At 56.8% G+C, this 27489-nt stretch overlaps 1 protein-coding gene across 4 annotated transcripts in view; it reads right to left on the minus strand.

Moving 5' to 3' along the window:
* Positions 1-27489, minus strand: part of ZNF423 (zinc finger protein 423) — a 324179-nt gene that overhangs the window by 126753 nt on the left and 169937 nt on the right. For 3 of the 4 annotated variants that reach the window (XM_037815985.1, XM_037815984.1, XM_037815986.1), the window contains one exon: positions 1894-5108. In XM_037815985.1, the coding sequence (XP_037671913.1) occupies positions 1894-5108 (3215 nt within the window). Of the gene's footprint in view, positions 1-1893; positions 5109-6902; positions 7015-27489 lie in introns of those variants that run through there. The other variant, XM_037815987.1, reaches the window with a different exon arrangement.

Here is a 27489-nt window from a genome sequence, read left to right on the forward strand (position 1 = left end):
AAGCCAGGACGGGCTCTGGCACCAGAGCCACTGAGTGGAAGGTTGACCAAGAGCAGGTGGCACCAAACGCTACCTGGGCTCAAGTCCCCTCTCTGCCCCTTGAAAGCCGAGGGCTCGTGGCAAATGACCTGCCTGCCCCGTGCCTCCATTTCCCCACCTGTGAATGAGCGCTGGGAGGACAAAGAGATGTAAAACACCCGGCACAGCATCACCCCCAAAAGGGGCGAGTCTCCACCACCCACGGACAGCGGAACGAGTAAGGTTTTCTACTTGGCGTGCTCAGCCCAGCACGGGTTTTACTCATTTAATCCTCAGCGCAAACCTCAAAGGTCAGCAGGGAAAACAGTCACAGAACCTAAGACCCTGACTGGTCAGTGGGGCCCGCTCTGGAGGTCGGTTCTCTACCATCACCCTCCCTGGCAAGGATGAGGCCCAGAGAGGTCACACCGTGGCCGGGCACCGGAAGGGCTGAGAGTCTAGCCCAGGCCACCTAACGCAGGGCCCAGAGGCCCCCCAGGTCCACTCGTGCTGCCCCGGTGCCAGGCAGTGAGCGGAGGGCTTGGCTGGGCAGCTGTGACCAGCACACGCTCAGGACCTGGCTAAGGGGCCTGGCTCGGCCGAGAGGCCTGAGGCAGGGGAGTGTTACAGCCCCTAAAAGGAGCTCCTTCAAGAGAGGCCTTGGGTCCCCAGACGGACACACAGCTCTCTCTGCTCATTCAAGGGCTTCTCTCTCCAGCTGGGTATGCACAGGTCTCTCATTCCCTGGCCCCAGGGTGCCCATCTATAACACCAAGGGGAGGCCTGGGCCAGGGGCTTCTAAGGCTTTCCACTGCAGAGTCTCCTTTCACACTCTCCATCCCTTGTTCTCTTCCCCAGGAAATCCCAGGATCCCAGGCCCAGTTCTGCGCCCGAGCCCAGCCCCTTCTGCAAACACCATGCCTTCCAGCAAGCACCTGTGGCAGGTGGCTCTTCCCCAAACCGCGCCTCCCTGCCAGTGGCGCCAACGGTGGCCCTCGCGGGAGAGATGCTCCCGAGAACCGCTTGGCACCTTCCCAGTCTGGAAACAGACAACACAAACCCAGGAATCCCCAGGCCCGGCCTGTCTGTCACCCAAGGGCCACACAGGAGGGGACTGGGCAGGCTCCAGACCCACCACCTCGGGACCCCTTGGTCCCTGTTCCTAAATTTCTCCTGCCTCACTGAAACCCGCTGGTTTGGACCTGTGGCTCCGCCAGCCCAGGAGCCCCCAAGCAGGGTCCGTTTCCCATTCCCCTTAACTCCCGGGTTCTCCCAATCACAGTGGGTGCTCCAGACAACCGTGATGAACACATCAATCAGTCCATCCATCGGTGATAACAGTAATTGGAACCACTTCTAAGGGCCTTTCACACACCAGCAACTGCACAAACCATAACGACCATGTCGGTGATCATAGAATTGACTGGTGATTACAGCCAGCGTGACTGAAGCCGGGCTCTGAGACTTTCATGTGTCTATCAGTATATAGATTGAATCCTGGACCTAAAGCCCAGAGAGGTTAAGCAACTTGTCCAAGGAGGCCCAGCAAGCAAGTCCACCCCAGATCAGTAACAAAGAGGACTGCCACAGCTGTGCACTGTGGCCACCAATTCAACGAGGGTGAGACACATACCATCCCCAGAGCACAGATGAGCACTTTACACATGAGGCCCGGAAAGAAAAATGACATCGGCTGGAAGGGGGTGGCAACCTGGGATCGCCCTCAGGGAGTCCGCTGCAGAGCAAGGCGCACAGCCGCTGCACCACAACACCACTCCCTGGCACCACGGCAGGGAAACCCGCCAGGCGGTTGGCTCCTCCGGGGGTTGGCGGAGGCCCGAGGACAGGGAGCAGGCTCCGGCGGGCTGCACTTACCCGGGGCACCGGCGACGTCTGGGCACCTTTCCGGGGCCCGCTGCTCTCTGGCGTCAGGTCGCGGTGGTCCACCTGCACGTGGCTCTCCAGGTCCTCTGCACTCTCGAACTTGACGCTGCACTCGGGGCAGCGGAGGCCGGCGCAGGGCCGGTCAGCAGGATCGGGCGGGGCCAGGCCGCCCACCTGTCCGTTGGCACCACGGGCCATGCAGCCGGCACAGAGGCCATAGGGGAGCCCGTTGACGTCGAGCTTCACCAGGTCCTGCTTGCTGCGGAACTCCTTGAGGCACAGGGCGCACTTGTAGAGCTTCTGCAGCCCCTGGCCGTTGGGCGAGGAGGCCGCCGAGCTGCCCGCCAGCTTCTGCATGTGGAAGGTGCCGTGGATCTTGAGCTCGAGCGTGGAGGTGACCGTCTGCATGCAGACCACGCAGCGGAAGCCCGTGAGCGAGTTGCGCAGGTCGGGGTGCATCTGGCAGTGCTCGATGAACTCCTCCTCGCTCTGCAGGGGCATCTTGCAGATGCGGCAGGTGCCCGTGTCCAGGCTCTTGCTGTGGGTCACCTTGTGCTCGGTGAGTGTCAGCAGCGAGGGGAAGCGCTCGCCGCAGATGGGGCACATGTAGTGCTTGGCGGGGCCCCGGTGCGTCTGCAGGTGCTCCCGGAGCCCGTTCTCCGAGAAGAAAGTCCGCGAGCAGACGTTGCACTTGTGGCTGCCCTTGATGAACTCGGCCTTCTTGCGCGAGCCATCATCCTCGCCCGGCCGGATGTTGTGGTCCCGCAGCCGGTGGTTCTGGAGCAGCACCTCCATGGTGTAGGCCGCCCCGCAGATGTCGCAGCCGTACATGGGCTCCGAGGCGTCCACGTCGTCCTCGCTGGCCTCGTGGCTGTTGGGCGCCTCAGGGTTCTTCAGCAGCATGCCCTGCAGCTCGGCCGCCTCGGCCTTCTTGGGGGCGGCGGGCGGCACCCCATTGGCCGTGCCGTTCTCGGCGGCGGCGTCAAAGACACAGTGCTTCTCGCGCAGGTGCTTCTCCAGCAGGATGATGGCGTGGAAGGCCTTGCTGCAGAACTTGCAGTTGTACTTCTTGCTGTGCGTGGTGATGTGGCACTGCAGCTCCACCTCGGTGCTGAAGGTCTCCCCGCAGAAGATGCACTTGTGGGTCTTGGCCGGGTTGCCCAGGTGGCTGTGCTTGACATGCACCTGCAGGTCAGCCTCCTTGCGGAAGTCCCAGTTGCAGGCCGTGCAGCGATACATCTTCTTCTCATTGCTGTGCTTCACCGCCAGGTGCACCTGGATGGACACCTTGGAGTCAAAGACCTCCTGGCACAGCGTGCAGTGGTACAGCACGAAGGTGTGCATGTCCAGCAGGTGCTTCTGCAGGTCGTCCACCGACGAGAACTGCTTGTCGCAGCTCTCGCACACGTAGTGGGTCGACGTGGTCATGTAGTGCACCGTCAGGTGCTGCAGGAGGGACTCCTGGGAGTCGAAGTCCTCTTTGCACTGCGGGCACGCCTGCTTCCGCAGGAGCAGCTCGAGATGCAGCTTCAGATGGGTCTGGAAGCTCTCGAAGTTGGAGAACTTGAGGTCACACTGATTGCAGGGATACTCGCCGTTGGAGATGGAGTTGGCACTGGCTGAGAGTCGCTGCCGCTTCGGGGAGGACACCTCCACGTCGGACGAGACCGGACTCTGCTCCGCCTTGGACTTCTTGCTGTGGGCCAGTGGGATGTTCTTGTGGTTCTCCTTGATGTGCTTGGTGAGCTTCAGGATGGAGCCAAAGATGGGCGAGTTGGTGCAGTAGGGGCAGGAGTAGACCTCCATGAACGACTGTGTGGGCTGCACGACGGGGGACTCGAGTTTGGCGCTGCCGACGCCGCAGTGGGCCTGCTGGATGTGCTCGGTGAGGGAGGACTCGGTGAGGAAGCCCATGGAGCACTGGTTGCAGAAGAAGGCATTGCTGCCGTCAGGCGGGTTGGCGTTGGGGCCGCAGTGGGAGAGGCGGATGTGCTCCTGCAGGCTGTTGATGTCAGCAAACATCTCGGGGCAGTAGTTGCAGTGGAAGGCGGAGATGTTGCCGAACTGCATCACGGGGTAGGCGTGGCTCTTGTGCAGCTTGCGCACATGCTCGTGGAGGTTGTAGAGGGTGGGCATGGAGTCCAGGCAGATCTGGCACGTGTGGCTCTGCTGGGGCTTGTCCACGTGGATGGTCTTCAGGTGGATCTCCAGCACGGCCAGGCTGTGGAAGTCCCGCTTGGAGCAGTAGGGGCAGCTGTAGACAACCTTGGACCAGCCCTGCCCATCATCCCGCATCTTCTTCTGCCCCCGCAGCGGCTTGAGGGTGGAGTCCGGCGTGGAGCCGCGCTCCACGGAGGCGCTGGAGTCGGGCGTGGCGCTGCTCATGGAGGCCACGCTGCCCAGCACGGGGTCGGGGCTGACGCTGTGGTTGCTGGAGTCGGGCTGCCGGTGGCTGTCCAGGTGGCAGTAGACCTCCTCCACCGAGGAGAACTGCTCGGGGCACATGGGGCACTTGTGCTTCTTGTTGGCGTGGGCCTGGTGGATGTGGGTGAGCAGCGTGTTCTCGTCGCCGAAGACCTCGGGGCAGTGAATGCACTGCAGATCGGCCTTCTCGGAGAGCTGGGGGTGGCGCGTGAGCACGTGCTTCTCCAGCTCCTCCGTCTGGCTGAAGGTGTCCTCGCAGTAGTCGCACATGAAGTCGTCCTTCTTGGCCTCCTTCTCCGACTTGGCCAGGTGCTCCCTGTTCCTCTTGTGGGCCTGCATGTGGCTCTGCAGCGAGCTGGTGGAGGAGAAGCCGCGCTTGCACACCGAGCACTTAAAGGGCTTGCTGGAGCTGTGCGTCTTCAGGTGGATCTTGAGGTGGTCGCTGCGGGAGAAGGCCGCCTCGCACTCGTGACAGTGGTACTTCTTGTCGCCCGTGTGCAGCTTGATGTGCCGGTCGCGGCTCCGCTTGTGCTTGAAGAGGCGGCTGCAGTAGGTGCACTTGAACGGCAGCTTGTCGCTGTGGATCTGCTCGTGCCTCTTCAAGTAGCTCAGGCGGATGAAGGACTTGTCGCAGAACTGGCAAGGGTACGGCAGGCCCGTGCCCCCTTCCTCCTCGCCGAGCCCGAGGTCACACCCATCTCCGATCATCTGCGTGGGTGACGCAACATCCTTGCTGGAGGGAGATGAGGCCACCCAGGAGAGCTGCGGGTCGTCGTCACCATCTGCAGGGGGAAGGCGGAGAGATTAGAGGCGATTCCCAGGGCCGCGGGGAGACAAGGACGGAGCCGGCTTCTTTCTCGACAGCTCCGGGGCCGAGGCCGTGCAGCTGGCCCACGGCTGCCAGCAGAGGGGGCCGGGGGCGTCTGGTGGGCCGGAAGCCAGTGGACACGAGGCCTCGGGTTTGCAGACGACGTGGCAGAGGGAAGCCAGCAGGGGACATGGGGAGGTGCCTCTCGTCTCAGCAGCACCTGCCCTTGGCCCTCCCCTTCTTGCATTATCCCCAGGGGGAGGTAGGTTCCCGGCCACTCCCCTGGTGAGAGAGGGAAGCAGAGATGAGGGGTGGGGGGAGCCCGCACAAAGTCACCGGAAGTGACCTCACAGGCAGCAGTTTCATGGGCCAAAAGGAGGACAAGCCCCATCACCTGATCAGGAGCTGGGAGTCCACATTCCCTGCAACCCTAAGACTGCTGGGAAATCCCACCGACCCTTAGGGGGAATGGGCAAACGTCTGCAAGCTAAAAAATAAAAATGAAAAAGAAGCAGCACGTCAAGGAGTTTGGCGTACCGCGTTCTTTGGGGTGGGGGGTTGGTGCAGCTGGACACTGCTGCTGGAGAAGGGACGCGGACGTGTCCCGGGTGCTGTCACCGGCCCGTGGTGTCAGCCGCCCGCTGGGACGCAGAGGGGAATTCAGCAAAGGGCTCTTTGGAAGGGACTGCGGTTTCCCAGCCCAAACCCTCCTAAGGGGGATCGTTTTCTTTGTTTCCGCTCCACCCCTGCATTCCCTCCTGGTCCGCCCGGGAGCCTGGGAGAAGGCCCGATGGTGACGGGGACAGAAGGAGGATGGGGACACGGGTGGCTGCAGAGCTCGGAGCCCGGCAGCCCTGGGGGTCCACCGTGGCCAGCGAGGGACCCTCCCTGCACAGACTCCCAGCGCATCCCACCCTCCCCTGGGCGGGGGGCGCCCTCTCACCCCCTCCGGCCGGCCCAGCTTCGGAGGACAACCAAGCAAAGCCAAGCGCTGGCCCTGGCCGTGCCCGGAAAACAAAGGCGCACGGGACGCGGCAGACAAGCCGGGGAGCTCCCGAGTCGCGGCAGGGTGAGCAGGGAGCGAGTTCCGCGGCTCAAGTTTCAGATCGGGTGGGTTTAAAACTTAATAATGAATGAAACGGACCGCAGGCTGCTGTGGGCAGGGGAGAGACAAACAAAAGCTCAGATTCGGCGGCACTGACCTTCCTCTTGTGACCCCAAGGAAATAAACTGCTGCCCCGGCCTCTCCGGCCCCCTCCAGCCCAGCCTAGCCTGCAGGGAAGCCCACCCGGGCAGAACCCAGTAAGTTCTGCCCAAGGGCAGCCAGGCCTTGGCATCTGGAAGGGAAGGAGCAGGGGCACCACATTCACCAACACGGGCACACACAACTGCACACGTAAACACACACAGTCACATGCACACAGCTTATCACTCGCACAACTCACACAATTAACATACATTTACACACACTTATGCACAAACACATACCCCTGCATACATACACTCACCCACAGTCACGCTATTACTCCCACACAAACTTAATAACACACACTATCACAATCATGCACACACTCACACACACAATCACAGAGACAAAAAACCAACTCTGGGTTCCCATACCCCAAGGCGCCCAGTAGCTGGGTGACCCCAAGACTTAAAGATCTAGCAAAGCCTGACTCTGGGTCTTGAGTGAACCCTTACAGCTGACTCAAAGTTGGTCCTAGACCCCAACTGCCTCCCAGTGCCCACCCAGGCCCCGAGCCCTGACCGTGCGAAGATCTGCCCGACGTAGCTGGCACCACTGGACGGACGCTGCTCTCGAGCTCCCGGCCGAGTCCTGTGTCTCCCAGCAGCCTCCCTCCTCCGAAGCCCGGCCACCCAGCCCAGCGGGGCGCCTCCCAGAACCCCTCCTGGACGCAGACGCCTGCTCCCCTGGGGGGCCTCACGTTACGGGGCCCTTTGGACGGGAAGGACGCAGTGGCTGCCAGCTCCAAGGATTAGAGGCGGCGGGAGGCGCCCGGAGCCACTGCCTGTTAATTCCCAGCTCTTGCCAGCTGGGCTCTGTGGGGTGCAGACAAAAGGGGCCCAAAGGGGAGGAGATGGCTGGAGCTGGGGCGGCGGAGGGGTCTGCTCAGCCCTGGCCCCCCAGCCAGGCTCCACTGACTTTTTAAGATTTTAAGTCTTAGCTCATACTGTGCCTGACACGCTGCTAAGCGTTTTTCACAACCACGGAGGAGGTGGGGTCCAGGCTGCGCCCACTGTAACAGTAAGGAAACTGAGACACAGCCTGAGTGACTCACCCGAGGAAATGACAGCTCCGGGCCTGACCCCAGCACACCCATCGCGCTGGTGGGTGCAGGGACAGTGTGGGCAGCCTTTGAGCCCTCGCTGAGGGGCACCACTGGGGACACCCATTGTTTCAGTCCCAGGAAGGGGCCAGCCGAGACCCAGGAGGCGGCACGCCCCGAGCTCACGGGGCCCAGGAGTGCAAGGCACGGGCTTGAAGCCGGGGTTCCAAGCCCTCGGCATGGGCAGCAAGGAAGACGCCCCGGCCATGGGACAAAGCCTGGACAAGCATTTCTTTTTCTTACTTACTTTTACTTACCTTTCTTTCTTTTTTTTTCCCTGCTAGTAACCATATGAAAAACATTTCCTCTCATTCGTTATCAGGAAAATGCACTGTTCAATAGCAATAACAAAATGCCATTTTAGACTCATCAGAAAACCAAAAATGAAAAAAAGATGGAGGAAACCCAGCGTCACAGAGTAAGGAAACAGACGGGCCCTTTTCCAGAACTGGTGGGAAGCTAGATTGGCACTTTAATGAAACCTATAAAAAATGTCAATATATATACCCAAGGACTAGCAGTTCTTCTCCTGGGCACCCATCCCAGGAAATGCTCACACACCTGCACCAGTGTGTACCTGTTCAGGGCCTGCACAGAGACATGGCTTGTTACGGTGAAGAATGCAAGCGAGCCCCGTGCGGAAGGCAGCGTCTGCGGTGGCCCCAGCGACGGCAGTCTCGGAAGCCACTGCACAGGGAAGCCCACTAGAGAGGGCCCTTCGGGCTACTGAGCATCAAAGCCCACTGTGTGAGCCCTCCTGACCCTCTCAGCCTCGGTTCACCTACCTGAGAAAGGGGACTCATCAGTGAGGAGTGATGAGGAAAATGAACGTGAAAAAGCCCTATTCCATGTATATGAAATGTCCAGCCAAGGCACATCTTTAAAGACAAAAAGATTAGCAGCTGCCTGAAGCGGGAGGTGGTAGCAGAGACTGACAGCAAACAGGCAAGATGGATCTTACTGAGATAATGAAAATGTTCTAAGACTAGATTATGGTGATGGTGGTCCAACTCTGCAAATTCACTAAAAATCATGGAACTGCACAAGTAAAACAAGTGAATAGTATGGCATGTACGTAATACCTCAATAAAGCTGTTAAACAAAAGCACTATTGGCCAATGCAAATATCAATAACTAATACTAAACACAATAAATAATAACAAATAAAGATTAACACTAATTAACATCACTAGTGCTAATGGCAGCAGGGCCACTTATGAGCAGGCCCCAGGTGCCCGTCCTGTGCACCACGTGCTTCTCTAATAGCAATTATTTTCTTTTACTCTTCACTGCAACCATGTCTGCTAAGTAGCAGTGACATCCCATTTTAGAGATAAGGATGCCGAGGCCCCGGCAGGTAACTTGCCCCCAGTCTCACAGCCCGATGCTCAGTTTGACCAGAGCACCCACAGCTCAGGGACCCACCATATCTCCCAGAGCACAGGGCCTGCCCACCCAGGCCCACATCCATCCTTCACCCACTCGCCCTTGAGAAGGAGACTCTTACCCCACCCCGGCCAGAGCACCCAGGGTTCATTGTGGGGTTGGCTGGTTGGCTTTATTTCTCTGCAAACAACTTTCAAAACTAAAGCAAAGCTTATTATTCTAGGAGTGAAAAACTGAGCAACTGCTGAGATTATAATCATCTGAATTGAAATGAAAATACGACTGCAAAGGACCAATCAGGGAAAATGGGCATGTTGACATATAAAGCCCTAAACTCAGATTGCCCCATATAAAGCCTTTTATTCAAATAACAGTCAACTTTGGCTGCTGCCACCTCACCCCCTCCAAATGCACTTTGCTTTGGGGGCAAGGGCATTTAGCTTAGTGTTCTAGACGCAAACTAGGGAGACGAGCCGGGGCCGAAGGCCAGGTCGTATTTTCAGGGATGTCGGCAGTGGAAGAGGGTTCTCTTTTCTTTTAACGATGGTGCTTTCCTAGTGCTGTTAGACACCACTCATGTGCAACCGTTAAAACACACGCCTGATGCCTTGGACACTGCAGAACTCAGGGAGAAGGGAGGTTCAGGAAAAGCCCACTCAACTGGCTACCATTTTCATTCTCAAGTAAATGCTTATACAAATTTTACTATGTGCCAGATTCTTTCAAGAGCTGTATGTGAATTAACTCAGTTTATCATCTAAACAGCACAATGAGCTGGGAAGTATTGTTACATCCATCTGCAGATGAGAAAACTGAGGCCCAGAGAGGCTGGGTAACTTGCCTGATACCACACAGCTCACAGGCAATAGAGCTGGGATTCAAACCCAGTTAGACCAGTTCGGAGTCATTCATCCCCCAACGATGTCCTGCTGCCTCCCTCTGTTGGCAGGAGGGGCTGCCCTATGCCGGACCCCCAGTCCCCCCGCCCAGGGACAATAAGTACAATTTTTTAAAAAAGTAACAAAATGAACAGAAAAATCACTTCCAAAATGGAGATTAGAGTCATTTTTAAATGACTAACCCTACAAAGAGGCCTGGTAGGAAATGGGCTAGATGAGGTTTTTGCTGTCTGCTGCAGGAAGAAAACCAAAACAAGCATAAAAGAGGGGAGAAATGTCAATAAAAATTGAATTAAGTGGAAACGAGGATATGAACTGGCTTGAGAACACATCGGTGGCAAAAAGAGCCGGGGTGATGTCCACGAGGCAGGGCGTGGATGTGGCAGCCACAAGGCAGCCTCAGACGTCTCGGGCTGCGACAGCCTCCACGGGCCCGCTGGGAGCAAAGCCCCCATCACCGAAGTCAAGCAAGAGGAGTAAGTGGCCCTGAAAAGAGCACCGAGGAGGGTTCCCTGCACTGGGCGGGAGGGTGAAGAGAGCTAAGGCCCAGGAAGCCCCAGGTTTCAAGGACATTCCTGGGCTGGGAGCGCCATCAGTGTGGATGAAAATGACCATCAGGCTCCAGAGGGGACAAGTCTTGAGCCAGTCCCGGGACTGAAGCTGAGAGCATCACTCAAGCACATCCCACCTGGGTCCTGCCCCATGGAAGTTTCAGACCACAGAAGCAAGAACGTTGACTTAGAGCAAGCAAGGGCCCCATGGGAGGGTGCGCCAGTGCAGGGGAGAGAGCACAGGATGAGGAATCAGTTGGGAGACTGTAAAATGGAAATCTGGATTTCTCGGTCTCCAAGCTCTTTCCAGGTAATCCCTCATCGCAGGTAATCCCCCAACCCTCCAGATTCTCCCTGCCCCCGGAGATCCCCGCAAAAGACCTGACCATTCACAAAGCCCCAGCAGATCTTCTCACTGCTCACCTATTTTTTTGGGCAAGTGGAAACTGCCAAGGAGACAAGTTTCCCAAAGGACAAAGCTCTGTGGTGCTCTGGGTAAAGCCTCTCCTCTGTCCCCATCCAGAGCTTCAGGAACGGAATGGGTGTGGCCCCTGCCCGAGCTCAAAAAAACCAGGACCACAGGCTCAGGAAGCACCTGTACCAATTCCACCTGATACAGAAGAAGCTGAGGCCTGGAGAGTGAGGGGAACTTCTGGCGATGGTGGTGGCCTAGAGTCCTGTGCTGAGAAGGATTCTGAGGCCATATCTGGCGAGGTCTGCCGTGAGCAGCAGCATGTGGGAGTAGCACATTCAAAGGGCCTTGAGCAAATGGTAGGGAGGGCTCTCCTGACTCCCTATGCTGGAGAGGAAGCTTCTAGCTATCAGATTTTCTCTTCCAAGAAAGAAGCTACCCATCGTCTCTGTAAACGGAAGATTCGGGGCAAGGTCTCCAAAATCCTGTTACTTGAGCAGAGATAAAAGGACATGGCAGATACAGTGGAGCTGTGTGGTATTCTCCAGCCAGAGGGAAGGTCAGTTCCAGACCCAGCTGATGATAAGGCCTCCCCCCTAAAGGGGGCACAAAGCATCCTGGCATCCTAGGGGATCCTGGGAGAGCAGATCGATGTTCCCCGGAGCCTAAGGTGACAAGAGCTGCAAGGCATGAGCGTGCTTCAGGGCACACCAAAGATGGATGCTTCCCACAGAGGCAGCCAGAAGCTAAACAGGTGACTTTGCAGACATGAAGTGATGCAAATTCAGCTCAGAGGGGTGTCTGATGTATTCTTGTTGTGTCCCACAATTATGTGGAAGGCAGAACTTGTAATGGATAAACTGGGATATTTAGCTGAGATTTCCAAGCAACGTATGACAGTGTGGCCTGGTTTCTTCTTGCTGCTTATTTAAAAAAAAAAGCAAGAGAAAAGAAAGAAATGGAGAGAAGAGTTTTTAAACAAAAAGAAACAAGGAATGACAGATATAGGAAATTCTTAGCCTATGCAGATTGCAAAAGATACTAAAATCAAAGATTCACTGTCAGGAAAACATTTGTAGTGAAAAAACTGAGGATGTGACTATACAACCTTCTGTTAATATCAGAAAACTCAAAAGGTCAGGGTAGGCATCATACAAAGGCTCTTTGAAGAAATTAAGGGTGTGAGTCACAGATACCTTGGATCCAACCAAAGAGCATGTGAAAAGCTGGGGGGGCACTGCCCCACAGCCATCTCAGCAGAAGCCAAAAATAGAGAGAGGATTATCTGGGAAATATCCCTTCCCCAATGGGGTGAATTTCTTCAAAATGGGAGATTCACAGGGTTCTTGAAAATTTCACAACAGCAAAAACATGCCAGCTTCGACTCAAAAGGACAGAAAGAGTACAAAATGTAAGAAGGCTGTCAGACCCTCCCAATTCTAAAGGCAGGAAACCGGCCCATACAACTATTCAGCTGCCAGCATGTACTAGCTTTCACAAAAAAGCAAGCATGGCTCGGAAGGCGTGGCCTCTAACAGCAGGTGGAGCTGCAGCCAGAGGGTGGAGCTTTGAGCCTATAGGGCAGGGCCACGAGCCAAGAGCCTCAGCGAATGAGATCCGACCCTGCCAGAATCTGTTCTGTGTGACCAAAGGTGAGGACCTCCCCTCTTTTGCTTTCATTTCCCAGGCTCTTGAGAGAGCTAATCAAATGAATTGGTCTCTAAGGGTCTTTGAAGCTCTAAGGGTCTGTGATCCCTTAGTGATGTCTGCTCTGGGTACAGGAATGTGGAGTGCTGGGGATCGGACCCCAGCTCTTGCTCTCTCCTGGTTGAGGATCTGTTGAGCCTGCTTTCTGTGTCTGGCCCTGTACGAGCTGCAGAAGGCGCAGGGCATTCTAAGGTTTCTATCTTCTCGCCTGTCCTACCGCTCTGCCGATTAATTACTCTCTAAAGTTTAAAGTCTAAACCAACACTTTGACACTTTGAAGTACCTTGAAAGAGAAAAAGAAAGGGGGAAAAAAAAAACTTTTTCCTGATAGTAGTCATACTTTCATCCAGCCTGCTCTGGGGGCTGCTGAAATGCCACGTGGCCACAAAGAGCCTCCATCAAGGTCGTTAATAAACCTTCTGGAGAGCCCAAATTGCCAGCCTAATCTTAAAGAGACTTGGCCAATTGTGGGGAGGCATCAGCCCCTGAGGGACAGTGAGGGGGTGGAGAAGCACACGGGCCTGCTTAGGGCTCAGACGAGTGCTGCTTGTTAGCTGTGTGGCTGTGGGTGAGGTGCCGCACCTCTCTGAGCCCCTATTTCCTCCTCTTACCATGAGGAATATAAGCGGGCCCACCTCATGACATGGGCCCTGCACACGTGCTGCTAAGCATTCAACAAATGTTAGCTAAAGCAAATGAAGGTGCAAAGAGGTACAATGTACACTGCTATATCAATCATAAATCCCGATCTCTGTATGGGATTTAACACTTGACACAGAGCTTTCACACCCATTATCCCATCTGACATTTGGAGCAGCTCTGCAGGGTGGTGACGGTTGTTACCATTATTGTTATTGTTATTATTATCTCCATATTAGAGGCGAACAAGGTGCCACTCCTCCTGATCTCCCCTCTACCTGTTGAGCCAGCACCCCAACCACTCACAAGAAGCTAGGTGTCCCCCACAAAACACTCATTCAAATCTTAGTCCACATTCCTGTGAGCGGGAGCCCATCTGCAAATAGGGCCTTTTGAAGTTCTTATTAATTTAGGCCCAACTAATCGGGGTGGGTCTTACTCCAGGTGACGGGAGACCTTACAAAGAGAGGAAAGGCAGACGAGCCGACACAAGGAGACAGGGGCCGCCGTGTGACGGAGACCTGCCACCACGAGAACACGTGGACGCCAGGGCAAGAGCACGGCCTGGCCGACGCCTCGACGGCAGCCCTCCAGCCTTCCAACCGTGGGACAGCAGACGTTGGTCGTTCTGCCCACCCACCGTGTGGTCCTTGTCGTAGCGGCTCCAGCAAACTAAGGTGCTCGGTGTACATGAGAAGCCCTGGGTGGCCCCATGGGGGAGGGAGCTGGGTGCGGAGAGGTTGGGGGCGTCGTGACGGTATGTGGGCAGCTGGGACCGGACACCCCACCCCGGGCTGCAGCCAGCTGCACTGAGGAGAGGTCACGACCGTGGCGGTTCACAGGCAAAGTGGCTGTCCTCAGCCCACACAGGTGTCGCTCATCACGTGTATGGTCAAAAAGACCAACATTTACAAATCAGGAACTCTCAAACCAAGGTTCTATAAAAATCCACATTCCCTTCTGCCTTCTCTTGGAAAAGAATGAGATGAGTCAGTTGGGCACCAGCCCTGCACTGGACACCGTGATGACAGAGCTGAGAGTGCCCCCCATGCCCCTCAGGACCAGGCCTGAGCCCAAGGGACCCCTCTCCCACCTCCGAGCCTCCCAGACCCTGGAGGCCATGGCATTCACTTAGTGGCTCAGAGGCAAGCAGCTGGGCTCAGACCAGCTTACCACATTCTGTATAACGTCAGACCCTCAGTTTCCTCACCTGTAAAATGGGGATAACAGTCCCTAACTACAGGGCTGCTATGCAGATGAAATGAGTTCATACTTGTAAAGTGTTAGTAGGATGAACGCTATATGATGTATGAAATAAATAACAATAATAACAATCGCTGGCTACCGGCTCCCAGCTCACCATCGGTCACAGGGCAGAGAGGACAGAGAGATGGACAATGGCTTGATGACCTAAATGGATCCAAGACAACAAGGGGCCCTGCTCCCTGAGCCCTGACTGATCACAAAATGGTCTGTGCTAAGGACCACCCGGTACCCCCTGCAGAAGATGGTGTATGAAAGCAAAGGGAACTCAACCCCAGACTCAGAGCTGAAAGGAGCCTTGCAGACCACCCAGACAGAGCTCTCGTCATACAGATGGAGAAACCCAGGCCCAGAAGTAAAGGGACTCGTCTGAAGTCCCATGGCCCTCAGCTGCAATGCCACTCTTGGACTTGGGCCCCCAGGCTCAGGTGGAGGGGCAAGGGATGAGGCTCGGACTACCCCCCATGCCGAACATCCTTGCCCCAGCACCCAGCATCTCCAAGGGCTTCTGGGAACTCGGAAAAGGAAGGGAGCACCTGCCTTTCCCCTTGAAGCCTCTGACCTCACAGAACATACAGCCTGCCCGGCCCGTTCCATCCCTTAGACAAATTTACTTAGCACCAATATTGAAAATGCAATTGACGTAGAGTTTTATTGCTGAAATTAAACAGACCAGGAAAAAAAATAAGAAGCCAGGATTCGTCAGCTCACCAGAGAGCTCGGCTGTGATCAATGTTGCTAAAGGGCAACATCAGATAAAGTCCTGCCAGCAAAGAGGGGCCTCAACCTTCCCCTAGGAGGGCCCCCCAAAGACTGGGGTGCTGATAGCCAGCGAGAGCCTCTGGAAGGTTCTCCCCTTGGTCCCCTGGCTCAGTGCCCCCAGACACCCCACGATAGCCCCGCTCGCCCTGATGGACGGATGGCACGAGGAGAACACGTCTGGTGAAGTCATCTCCATCGGCTTTCGTGAAACCACACCACGGAGAGCTGGAGCAGAGGGCTCTCTGCCCAACTCGAGAAAAAGCAAAATGCTTTCGGGGTTGAATCACTGTTTTTCTTTACTCCCTTTGGAGATCGGCAGAGCCCACATTCGGCCGTGTTCGTGGACTTGGGACTGGAAACAGCTGCGCTCTAATTACATGTAAAGTGTACCAAAACATCCCTTTTATCACAGACTGGAAATCTGTTAGCATCTGTCTCTCCTTTGTTTCTTCCACAAGATACAAGCTTGTTTCTACATTTTTCTCACCTGTAGCGGTGATTAAAATTCATTATAAATGAAAGGAGTGAACAGAGAAACAAGTTCCTCTGTGTACTGTTCTAAACTCAAATTAGAAACAGCTGTTTGCTAATTCATGCAGCGATGTTTTGCCGTGCTCTGTGAATCAATAATAACTCACCCTATTGCTGCAGAAATTTTTGGATGATCCATATTTTAACTCGGCCTTTTGGATTCTGCAGGCAGGATTGCTGCAGTGGAATTTCCAACCCATCCTCGGGTGGGTATGAGACAACTTTAGTCCCACACGCTGGAGACGTCCTCTGCTTCCCCCAGAAGAGTCACCCAGCGCCTCACCCCCAGATACAGGCCTTGGGAGGACCAGAAAGAAACCCTGAAACAGTCTCCTCCTCCCCTCCTTGAACCACCACAAAAAAAAAAAAAAAAATTGACTCTGATTAAACACCAACTGTACACTTCCTTGAGCTGCCGGAGGGAACAGCAAAATTAAAAGTCTAATTGGTACCCGGAACAATTTAAAACTATTAAGTATAGGTGAAGCTTTTCTGTAAGAAAATAATTCTCTGATTGGGATTAACTTGTTTGGATAGCATTTTTCCCATCCATACAGTTTGGCTGCAGAAGCTAGAGTTACAGTCTAGAAAGACCCCAGAAGCTTCCGAGAAGCATTCAAGGCTGGGTCTGGCATCCCCTCAGCCTACCTCAGAGAAAAGGGCATGAGGCCGCTACAGCCGCACCCCAACCTGGGAGCCTTGGCTGGAAAGGCTTTGGGGGGAGGGAGCATTCTTCCTCCTTGGTGGGGAACCTGTGGAGGCCTGCAGTGCCACCGTGACATGCCAAAACCACGCTGCCCTGGCTAACGCATGCCTGGGCTCGGAGACACTGCCTCCAGGAAGCCTGCCCTGACTCCCTCCACCAGCATGGGTGCCCCTCTTCACCCTGCAGACACTGCCATTGGACCATTTCTCACACTGAACATGTCTGGGACATGTTCGCACCAAGCTACTTTTTGAACCGGAGACTTGCACCACCTCCCACTGCCCTTTGGGCCAGCCCACCCAGCAGCCACCAACCTCAGAGCCCTCTCTACGGGTCAGACCTGGTGCTACACTCTCCATAAGCTTCAACTTGTTAAATCCTCACCATTAATTACCCATTTTAGAGACCAGGCACCCAAGACTCCAAACGGACCCAGAGTTCACCGCAGGTAGGTGGAAGGAGCCTGGAATGAACCCATATTCCTGCAGAGGGCCACCAAAGTGGCCCATTGTTATTGCAACAACGTGCTGAGCCTACCTCGCCCAGTCCCCCCTGAGCCACTGCTCAGGCTGTGGCGCTTATCCAGGATGCCCCTCCACCCGGCCACTGCCCACCCAAAACCAACCCATCACTCACGCCCAGCCCTGCTGCTTCCCGGAGCACCCCATGGGGTCTCCGCATGGCCATGAGTCTGGCCCTCATGTCCCGGTGTCTGTCTGGCCCAGCAGGAGATGGAGGTCCGGTCTCCCCAGTGCATCCTGGGGACCTCAGGGTGCAGGCCCCAGGCAGGGGGTGGGGGAAAGGCCTAGGGGACGGGGACACACAGCTCAGACCTCCCATGGGGAAGGTCAGTGGGCACCCAGACAGCTCCAATCACGGATCAGGACAACATGAGTGCAGAGGAAGCACCATCGGGGAGGCTTTGAAGCAGGAGAAGGATCTCCACCGACCTGTGTTCTCCGAAACGGGGGACACCACCATGATGATGGCAGGGGCAGCCAACCAGGCAATAATGCCGATGCCCACAGTGAGAACGCCAGCGCCCCTTCAGTGCTCCTTCCAACCTTCGGATTAGGCCGAGTGGGTGCTGCTCCCCTTTCTCCTTTCTAACATTTTAACAAAGAGAGCAGACCCCGGCAGGCTCAGCATCTTCCGAACGCAGCCACTTCAGGCTGGAAGGACATGACCATGGGTTTGTTCCTAGGAGTTGTTTGTTCATTTGTTTGTTTGGTAGGGTTTGGTTTGTAATTTACTTCTAAATTTGTCTCCCAATGGCAAATGCAACTGGTTTTCCGTTGGCAGAATTAATTAAATGAATTAACGTAAGTATAAAAAGAGAACTGACTTAAAGAAAAATACCAGGTAAATCATAGCACTAAGTAAATCACAGCACTAGTGATTCGCAAATGCTGCAAAAATCAGGGCAGAGGCATGCAAGTGACTGAAGGCTGGGACACGGTCCTCCAGACGGAGAGCAGAGGCCCTGGCAGGAGAAGGGACCGGGGAGCAAAGCGAAGCTTCAGCAACAGCAGGAGCCCGGCCCGTGGGAGAGGAAGGATCGAGCGCGCAGTGTGAGCCCATCACCAAGGCCTTGAATGCCAAGGAAAGAACCCAAACACCTCATTCTCCAGGTCCCAGGAGCTGCCACTGGCAGGCCCCACACGCCCTGCCCAGGGCTCTTCCAGGCCTCCCGTCACTCCAGTTCTAATCACAAACGCCCAGACGTAGACCATCACCGGCCGGGAAGCTGGAACCCTGTGATCAGCCACCCCGTGACCCAGAAACCCGAAGAGTCAAGACCGCCTTTCTGCAGAGGGGAGCCCCCACCGAACTATCTTGGCAGATGGGGGCTGAGCGCTAACTCGCCATTGACGGCAGAAAGTGCATGTGGCCAGATGCCCCCCGAAGACCCCTTGGCAGAAGGACACCCATGGAGGGGGACACAGCCTCCCTCAAGAGCCCCACCCAGGGGTTTTCCTCCAGTCTTGGGCAAAATCACCATGCACTGGGTCAGCCTGTGCTGGCCCCCCAGGGATGACAAAGAAGGCTCTCAGGCAAGGGGCGGGAGGGCCCAAGAGGACACACAGGCTGAAGTCTCCACCTCATGGCCGCTCCCGGGCTTTGTTCCCAGAAACCCCATGCATCAATTGCTTTTCTTCCCCAAATCCCCTTTGCTTTGTTCTAGCAGAGCACTGATAGCACAAGCCTGATTGTCGAATGGGAGCAAAGGATCACCCCAGTGAGACGTCTGTCCCTCCAATCCAGGACGAGTCTCTGGTTCTGGGGGTGCCCCCCCTGCTCCCTCCCACCTACCACCGTCCAGTCACCTGGGGGCTGGAATCAAGCCCCACCTTCTGCCTACACTACAAACCCTTCCAATACCAGACCACCAAAACCTGATTAGCGAGGTGTGGAGAATCAAATCCCACTCCCATCCAGCTGCCATCATGCCCATACCTGGGGGTGTCCGAGGTTCTGCGGGGGCACACGCCAGGCCCCTCTTCCTGACACACCATTCCTATGACAGCCCCATGCTCAGACCCCAAGGCGTGGGTCCAGGGCCCTAGGGAAGGGGGCAGGCAAGATTGGGATGTCTTGGTAAGCCCAGCCCCAGCTCCTCCAGGAAGCAGACCCAGAGGATGTGCAGGTTGTGGACCTGGAAGGGGCAGCAGGGGAAAACCTGTCCTAAGAGCCTGCTGCCACACAGGCTCCCCTCACGAGCCCCAATCCCTCAGGCCTGGCCCCCGTCCCCAAAGACCAACCACCTCGCTGAGCTCACAGCAACAGAGGGCAGGTGCCAGGGTGGGGTGACAGCCAGGGCATCTGGGTAGGGCCTGAGCCAGGGTTCAGCAGGTCTCGCAGCTCAGGGGTCCCCAGGGAGGCCCCGGGGAAGTCAGACTCGTCAACACAGAGCTGCGTCCCACCCCTCTGGGTCTGGCGGCCCCTGGCCCAGGGACCCGAGGCTGGGTGTCTGGTTCTGGGGCTGCTGCCATCCCCGAGAGCTGTGTGGCCGTGGGAAAAACACTCAGCCCTCCAGGGTCTCCTCGCCTCACCTGCAAAGTGCAGCTGGTAACACGGACGTAGAAAGTGTCAGCGAGGTAAAGAATGAACGGATCGATGGACAAATTCCTATTCTAGTTCTCACAAAACCTAACATCAGACAAAACCAAGAGGCACCTCTAACCCAGAACTCTGAAGTAGGAGAAGACATTGCAGAATGATTACTGTGTAAATTATATTTCATATATTGTACATATTATATGTGTCCAAATATGCTATATATGCATATTATATATGTGTAACAAATAACAGTTACAATGTGCTAACCATTTCGTGGGTGCTTGCTCATGTCACACATGTTGTCTCAGTTAGGAGTTATCACCAGCCCCATTTTGCAGATGAGGAAACTGAGGCTTACTAAGAATAGTGAACGGATCCAGGATCTGACGGGGGAGATGGCTGGGCCCGGCTTTGGACCTGACATCAGAGGCTGTGCTCCCACCTGCCGCGGGGTGCCTCCTTGTCACCCACTAGGTAGCAAGAACATTCCCCATCTGGGCAGTCAACCAGGAATCCAGGAGGGCAGCGGGATCCTGCCCACATTTTCAGCCCAGAGCACCTCTCGGGGAGACACACTCCTCAGGCTGGGGGGTCTGACACAGAATCACAGATTGGCTGCTCTTTTGGCCCGACGGAATCCTGTCTGGGGCCCAGCTTGAGGGTCACCATCCTGAAAAGCCTCCCCCCAGCTTCTGGGAGGATGGAGGCAGGCACTCCCCAAAAACTTGCTCTGTTAGCACCTGCTGTGAGCCAAGAGCCTGCTAGACCTCATCTCTCCCTTCTCTATGGGACACTCACATTCTTGGTCCCCATTTTACAGAAGAAGATGCTGGAGGGATGGCTGGAGAGACTAAAGGCTTGCCATGGCCATGCCGCGGCCCCCCTCGGATCCAGCCGCAGCCGGGGACAGTTTTGAGTACCCGGTCACAATCCCACCTCAGGCACTCACCTCCAGGTGAGCCAGGGCGGGGGGAGCACCTACTCCCAGGGGCAACCCTCACCCGGTGGGGGAACGGAGCCAGTGGGCAAATGCCCCAGCTCCTGCCTGCAGACCCCAGCAGAACCGAGCCGCAGCCCCCACCCCGCACCCCTCTGGAAGCCTTTCCCTTCCCTGCCCCCAGCTCCTGCTTCCAGGGAGCACTCGCCTCAGGGGAGCAGCCGTGGGTGATGGAACCCGATTTGGAAGCACAGAGCTGTCAGACTCCGAAGGCCACTCTCCGCCCCCGGCCGGGAACTGCCACATCCGCGTCACCGAGAGGCTGCCTTTAGGGTCCGAGCCCTATCTGCCACCAAACTGCCTTTGGTCCACGGGGCCACTTATCTGGGTGAAATCCTAAGTAACCAGATGGATGAAACCCTGGGTAAGATATTGAGGCTATATCAATGTTTCCGTAATGCCCATTAAAATAAATACATAATTACTTGGGTCAAAAAAAAACCTGTTCATCCGTGAAGCACCTAAACGGGCAGCGTGGAGTCCCTGCTCCGGCCTACGCAGCACACTCCGCTCCAGCTGGGGCAGCAGTGGGTGCCCTAGCAGTGCGGGGGCTCCAGCCCCGGGCCTGGCTGAGCAGGCAGGGGAGGGGGGGTGCTGGGCCCCGCGGGGAGGAGGCGCAGGGAGGGAAGAGCCCCGAGGACCCTGGCCCACGTGCCGGGGCCAGCAACACAGCCACCCTGCAAGTCCCGCTTGCCTTTTCGACACCTCCAAATCTACAGCGCAGCAGAGAAAGTTTCCATTTTTCCCTGGATTTTCATGTTTCAGCCTCCGAAAGAGCTGCCATCAGGGGCTTTGTTGCTGAGCTGTCGAGCCGCCGGGGTGGAAGGCTGCCCCAGCCACGCTTGTGGTGGGAGAGGAGATTAAAGCAGCTCAGGAGCCCCCCGGGAAGGCCCGGGGGTGCAGGGATGGTGACAGGGCAGGCGGCCACCTGGCCCAGCACACGGTGAGAAGGAGGAGCCCCCACGCCGCTAGGCTGCTCTGTCAGGCCTCCAGAGGCGGCTGTAGCCAGGGGCAGTCCCCGGCTCAATTTGCACGAGTGAGGTGCCCCTTCCCCAGCATTGCTGACCTTCCCACGGAGGCCCCCATGCCCCACCTTTCTGCCACCTTACGCTGAAACCAGGCCCTCGTGACTGGCGGCACTGTACCCACACCCACAGATAGATGTGAAAACCATCCCTGTCACTGGAGGCACAGCCACTGAGTGCAGTCTTAGACATTTTATTTGATTTCTTGCATTTAGCCCGCACATAATCCTTTCATTAGGCACATTTTGCAGAGGAGGAAACTGAGGCTCAGAGGGCTGAAAAAGACCTTTGGGATGATCCAGTCCATCCACCCAGTGTCTGTATGGGGATGCCAAGGCCCTGCGGCTGGTGGAGGGCCCTGCCCCAGAGCAGAAGCCACCAGGTCTGGGAGGAGGATCCAGCTCCCGGGCTCGTCAATCACAGCTTTGATTTATGGGAGACCCTCACCACCATCTCACAGGCACACCCAAGCCCTGGGGGAGGCTGGGCACATTGACATAATGCCAAGATGTAAACTGCGAGAGACTGGCACTGTGGGAAGCCAGCAATCAGCCAAGATTCTGCACATGGCCCAGGGGGGCTCTCATCTTGCATGTCCCCCCACTCCCCGCAGGAGGTGGCCTCCTGCTCCCGGAGGGCATCTGGGAAGGGGAGACAGGCACTGAGGCCAGAGCGTCCCTGAGGGTGCTGCCACGCCCCAGCCTACCACGGCCAGCTCCACGGTCCTCAGCTGGCCGGTACCAGGAGGAGCTGAGCGCTGGCACAGAGCAGGCCTGCAACATTTGCAGATGGAATCGGTGAATGAGGGGTCTGGGCAGGACATCCGTCTGCTTGGGGTGCAGGGCAATGGATGAACTACATATTCCTTGCATCCTACTCAGCACTGCATCTCCACGCTTTGTTGCACTTTTCCATCTCCTTCTGAGAACCTTATCAGGGTTACCCCACAAGGAACTTGGAATTGCCTGGAGACAACTCTAACAAGCCCCGAGTTTCTGGATCGCTGGGAGCCCACATCAGGTGCCGGCCCATAGTAAATGGTTAATAATTATCTGTTGGATGAATGAATGAATGAATGAAACATGAAAGGCTGCACTTTGGGTACTGGACCAGAGGAGGTGCTTGGTAACTAGAACATGAATAAATGAATAAATAAATGGAAGGATGGATAAATGAATGAATGAATGAGCACTGATGCTCTGGGCTTGGCCTAGAGAAGGTGCTTGGTAATTATGACGTGAATGAATGAAAGAATGAAATACTGAAGTCCAGACTCGGTCTAAAGAAGGCACTTGATAACTGCAGTATAAACAAACACCTGAATGAGAGGAGTGAATAAGCGAATGACAAACCTCATCAGAAAGACGGAGCAAGGAGCCACTGGAGGGGACCCCCTTTAGGTGGAGGCCCAGGGGCCAGCGGGGGGAGGGTGCAGCTGGAGGCGGAGGAGTTAATGAGCTTGACCACCTGCCTGACCCCCCGGGCCACCCCGCAGAGCCTGGCCAGAGTCACCGAGGTCCCCGGGGCCCCCGCGCTTTATGGCAGAATGCAATTAGCCCAGCCTTCAGTGCCGCCTGCATTTGTCATTCTTTTATTTGAAAAAATCTCATGGAGCCAGGGAGAGAGCAAGGGTATTTGGGGGGAGAGGGGGGCAAGTGCAGGGGGGGAGGCAGAGGGAAGGGCTCAGCTACCCAGTTCAGCCGGATCCCTGGAGAAATGGTATTGAAACAACGGAGGCACTGGGAGGGGAGAGAAGGAGAAGGGAATTTGGGGGGGTGGCAGGTGCCTTCAGACCAGAGCACAACACATGGATAATTTTAATAAGATAATAAGCTGACAGTCCATGTCCTTAAAGGTACAGGCTCAGCAAAGTCATTTTGGGGGGTGGGTGAGCGAGGACTGTATTTTGTCTGGTAAAGCACATCAACTGGATGCATTTCTCCACACAACAGCCTAGAGAGTGAGAATGTGAGTGTGCATGTGTGTGTGCACATGCACGTGTGGGCAGGTACACATGTGTGTGTGTCTTCCCACCAGGAACCCCCCAATACCTCACCACCAGACACCCCCCTACTAACTAACCAACACCCATGAGCAAGTTGCTGGGAGGAAGCCACGGGGGTGCAACCAGGGTCCAGCCAAGCACACATGGGTGTCACCACTGCCCCAGCTCTCTCCCTCCCACTCAACTGGGACGCCCCTTGCATTCACTCATTAGTTCTCCGACTACTCACTAGGCGCCTTCTCCATGCTCTCTCCAAGGGCTGCGGCAGTGGACACACCCGGCACAGCCCTGTCCCACAGGGGCAGTGTTCCAGGGGTGGCTCTGGAGTCAGGGAGCCTGGGTTCCAATTTCAGCTGCAGCCCGGGCCAGCTGTGTGACCTCAGATACGTTACTTAACCTCTCTAAGCCTCACCAAGGGGGGAAACGGGCCCAGGGCACTATCAGCCCACCGAGGGCGCAGTGAGGATTAAATCAGATAATCCGGGTTAAGCACTCTGGCCCAGCACCTGGCACACGGGAGATGCACAATGAACATATCACTGTTGTCTCCAGATCAGTGGTGGCAAAAGCAGAGGCTGCCGGGGAGACCCCGGGTTCACCGCAGGACCCCCCCCATCCTTGCTGATCCACACCCCACCCCTGGTTTGTCCCTCTCATGAGCATCCCCTATTGGCCATCTCCTTACATCATTCTTGGGTCTGGAGCAGGAACTACTGGTGCATGTGATACACCATCTTGTAACAGAACCTATATGTGGAAGGGCCTCTGGGGGACCCAGTCCAACGCCCACCCAATGCTTAAAGTCCCCTCTGAGCTCATTCATGTTGCAAAAGGAAACTCACCGCGAGCCCTCCGGGGGCAGGAAAAACAGGACCCCCGACTCCAATCAGCCTCCAAGAGGAGAGAGACATAGCCAGGCACCTGTTACCTGGTGGCCGTTTTTGAAAATGACATTTCAATCTATATTCATCCACCCCTTCAACAAAATAATCAGTGCCTACCCTGCACCAGCCTGGCTCCAGGCTCTGGGGTTATGGGAGAGAACAAAACCAAGTCCTTGCCCTCAGAGAGCTTACACTCTAAACCAATGACCCAATACGCATGATGTTGGGGAGATAGGAAGAAATGTGGAGTCGGAAAGGGGTGGAGAGGGAAGGGATGGGATGCGCAGGTGCTGCTCTCTGGACAGGTGTCAGGTGATACATGAGCAGAGACCTGAAGCAAGCAAGGGAGCCAGGCAAGGAGGGGCCGGGGGGGGGGGGGCAGCATTCCAGGGAGGGGACCAGCAGGTGCAAAGCCCAAAGCTGGAGCCTGTGACTTGGGCACATTCCAAATCTCCATTTTTCCAACATGCCAACATGCTGCTCGGAGGGTGAACGCGTTTGTCCTGCCTTCGGAGACCACAGGCCAAGCTGTGTTTCCAGAGGGATGTGAAAAATCGAACCCCAGCATCGACTCACTGTGTGGCCTGAAGCTGGTCTCTCACCCTCTCTGGTCTCGGTTTCGGTGACCACTATGCAATGCTGGGCATCCTCCAAGCAGGCACCGGCAGGGGAGGGGGCCCCTGGGGTCCTCCTGAGTCTGCCGCTCTGTGCAAGAAGCACCCTCCCTTCCTCTCCACCCCTCGCACCACTCTCACCCCCGCGCCAGCAACGCCACGCGGGATCGGTGCTGCTGCCAAAATAGCTATTAGCCCAGTAGCCAATAATAACACGTTACCCTATCAATTTGCTTCTGAAACGCTGTGTAATTGCAGAACCCAAGTTTGCTATCTCGGTAGCTTGGTTACGACATAAACAGAAAGAGACTCCCCAGTCCCCTCCGAGGAGAACAAGTGGCTGCACGGGAAACACCCCGAGCTCCAGCACCCCCACCCCCACCCCCCGCCCCAGCGAGGCCCTGCGGAACCCCTCAAGGACTCGCCGTCTGGCGATTGGCAGTCCCAAGGCCTCTCTTGATGTCCTCTTGGCACGTGGCCTCTGCAATCCGGAGAGGAGACCCATGCCCGGGACCTGGCCTCGAGGCCACACTGGCTTTATGGGTGGCAAATTCAGGCCCAGAAGCCAGGACTCCGCAGCCTCCCGGCCAGCAGCCAGGAACCACAGGGCAGGAAATGGGACAGACAGTGGGAGTGGTGGGAGCGGGCGGGAGCCAAGGGCCTGGGGTGAGTGAGAGAACTCTCAGGGGGCCACCAAACAGGGGGGTGCACAGACCATCAAGGGTGCAAGCCAGGCCTCCCTGCAGGAGACAGTGACGGGGCCAGCAGAGTGGGACCCTGAGTGAAGGGCAGGGCAAGAAGCAGAGAGCAGCACCAGACCCAGAAATCGGGGTGCTCCCCCAGGGGCCCCCATACCCACCCGGCAGGGCCCAGTGCAGCTCTGAGAACCCTGGCCGCTGGTACCTCTTGCAGCTGCAGCCCTCGCTTTTCCTCTCCATTCCAGGGAACGCTTCCCTCCCTTGGAATCTGATTCTGCACCGAGCAAACACTCTGCTTCCCAACAAGCAGGGAGCCTCCGAGGCGACTCCTGGCGTCCTGTGCAGACACCAGCCTGGTTTATTCATTGTCGCCGCTCCAGCCCGGCCGAGGCAGCACACACACCCCCTCGCCCCCAGCCTGCCTCGCGGCTTACCTCTGCCCCCTGCTCTCCCGGCTGTCCCAGCACAGGCTGGTGGGCAGCACGGGCGCCGGACCCCGAGCCCTTACTCCCGACCTCCAGCGGCAGGACGGCCCGAGGGCTGGAGAGGAGCTGCCCACTGCCCCAGGGGCGACCTCAGCCACGGGGCGCATCCCCGCCCTCTCCGCCTCTGCCGGGGAAAGGATGGGCAGCTTGCGCTGCCTGGCGGAGAATCCGGCTGGCGGGGAGAGGAAGCGCCTCGGGGGAGGAGAAAGGAGCGACTGAGGAGGGAGAGCACAGAGGAGGCCGTGGCCGGAGCCCCACAGCCAGATGGTGACCCCACGCGCCGGGGCTCGGCCGAGATGGCGGGCCTGGGGCCGGCACCGCTCCAAGGCTGGTCCCCGAGGTTGGGGGCGGCGAGAGGACCACAGAGAGAGAGCGAGGGGCCTCTCGGACACGGCCGCCGTCTGCCAGGCCAGGGTGGGAGCCGCCCCCGGAGGCCCCTGGGTGGGATGGGTGGGGTGCCGTCTGCGGGGAGGAGCACTCAGCAAATGGAAACCAGGCCTTGAAACGGGCCGGCCCAGCGGCTGCTCAGCTCGGGTCAGGGGGGAGCCCCAGGGCCCTCCGCTGCTCACCAAGTCTCCAGGCCCGAAAGGGGCCCCACCCGAGAGGAAGGAGGTGTCAAGATGAAAGGGGAGATGGAGCAGGGAGGGGCCAGGCAGCTTCAGCAAACGGGGGGGGGGGGGGGGGGGGATAGAAATGGGCTGCGACCACACAATCCCTCCTTTTCTATACTCCCAGCACCCTTCCTTGGGGGCACGTTATATTCCCAAGGCCGCCTTGCCCATAAGGACTGTAAAAATGCAACTAACTACACAATTCTCCCCCTTCGGATTCCAGCAGAGCCCGGCCTGAGCTGCACCCTGGGAGTCAGGCTGGGCCCAACAGCGCTGAGTTCCCACTCCTGGGACATTCTTTCCGGAAAGTCAACCCTCAAGGCTGAATCCCCATCCAGCATCAGCGAGGAAATAGTGGGACCCCCATTTCCCCTGTGAGGGCAGGAGGCCCAAAGATGGGAGGTGGCTGCCCAGGGCCAGGCAACAACACTGCCAACCCAGGATCGGGGACCCCGGTGTCCTACCATCAAGAACTTGGTGTGCAGTGGAGCTCAGTACCCATTCATTCGTTCATTCATTCACTCATTGTGGGAGAGAGATGTGTGACATGTTTTGTGATGCAGGAGCTTTGTTTCTGGGGGTGCAAGGTGAACAAATGGCAGGGTCCTTGCCCTTGGGGAGCTCACAGCCTAGCGAGGGAGACAGGTGTCCCATCCGTGGTGGCACTGGCATGGCTGGAGAGAACAGGGCTGGGGTGGCCTGCGGGACCAGCACGTGCGGTGCTGTGGAGGGGAGAGGGAAGTCTTTGACGTCCTTGGCCTGGTTTCCATCA

Source organism: Choloepus didactylus, chromosome 22 (genome assembly GCF_015220235.1).
Source record: "Choloepus didactylus isolate mChoDid1 chromosome 22, mChoDid1.pri, whole genome shotgun sequence".
Taxonomy (NCBI): domain Eukaryota; kingdom Metazoa; phylum Chordata; class Mammalia; order Pilosa; family Megalonychidae; genus Choloepus; species Choloepus didactylus.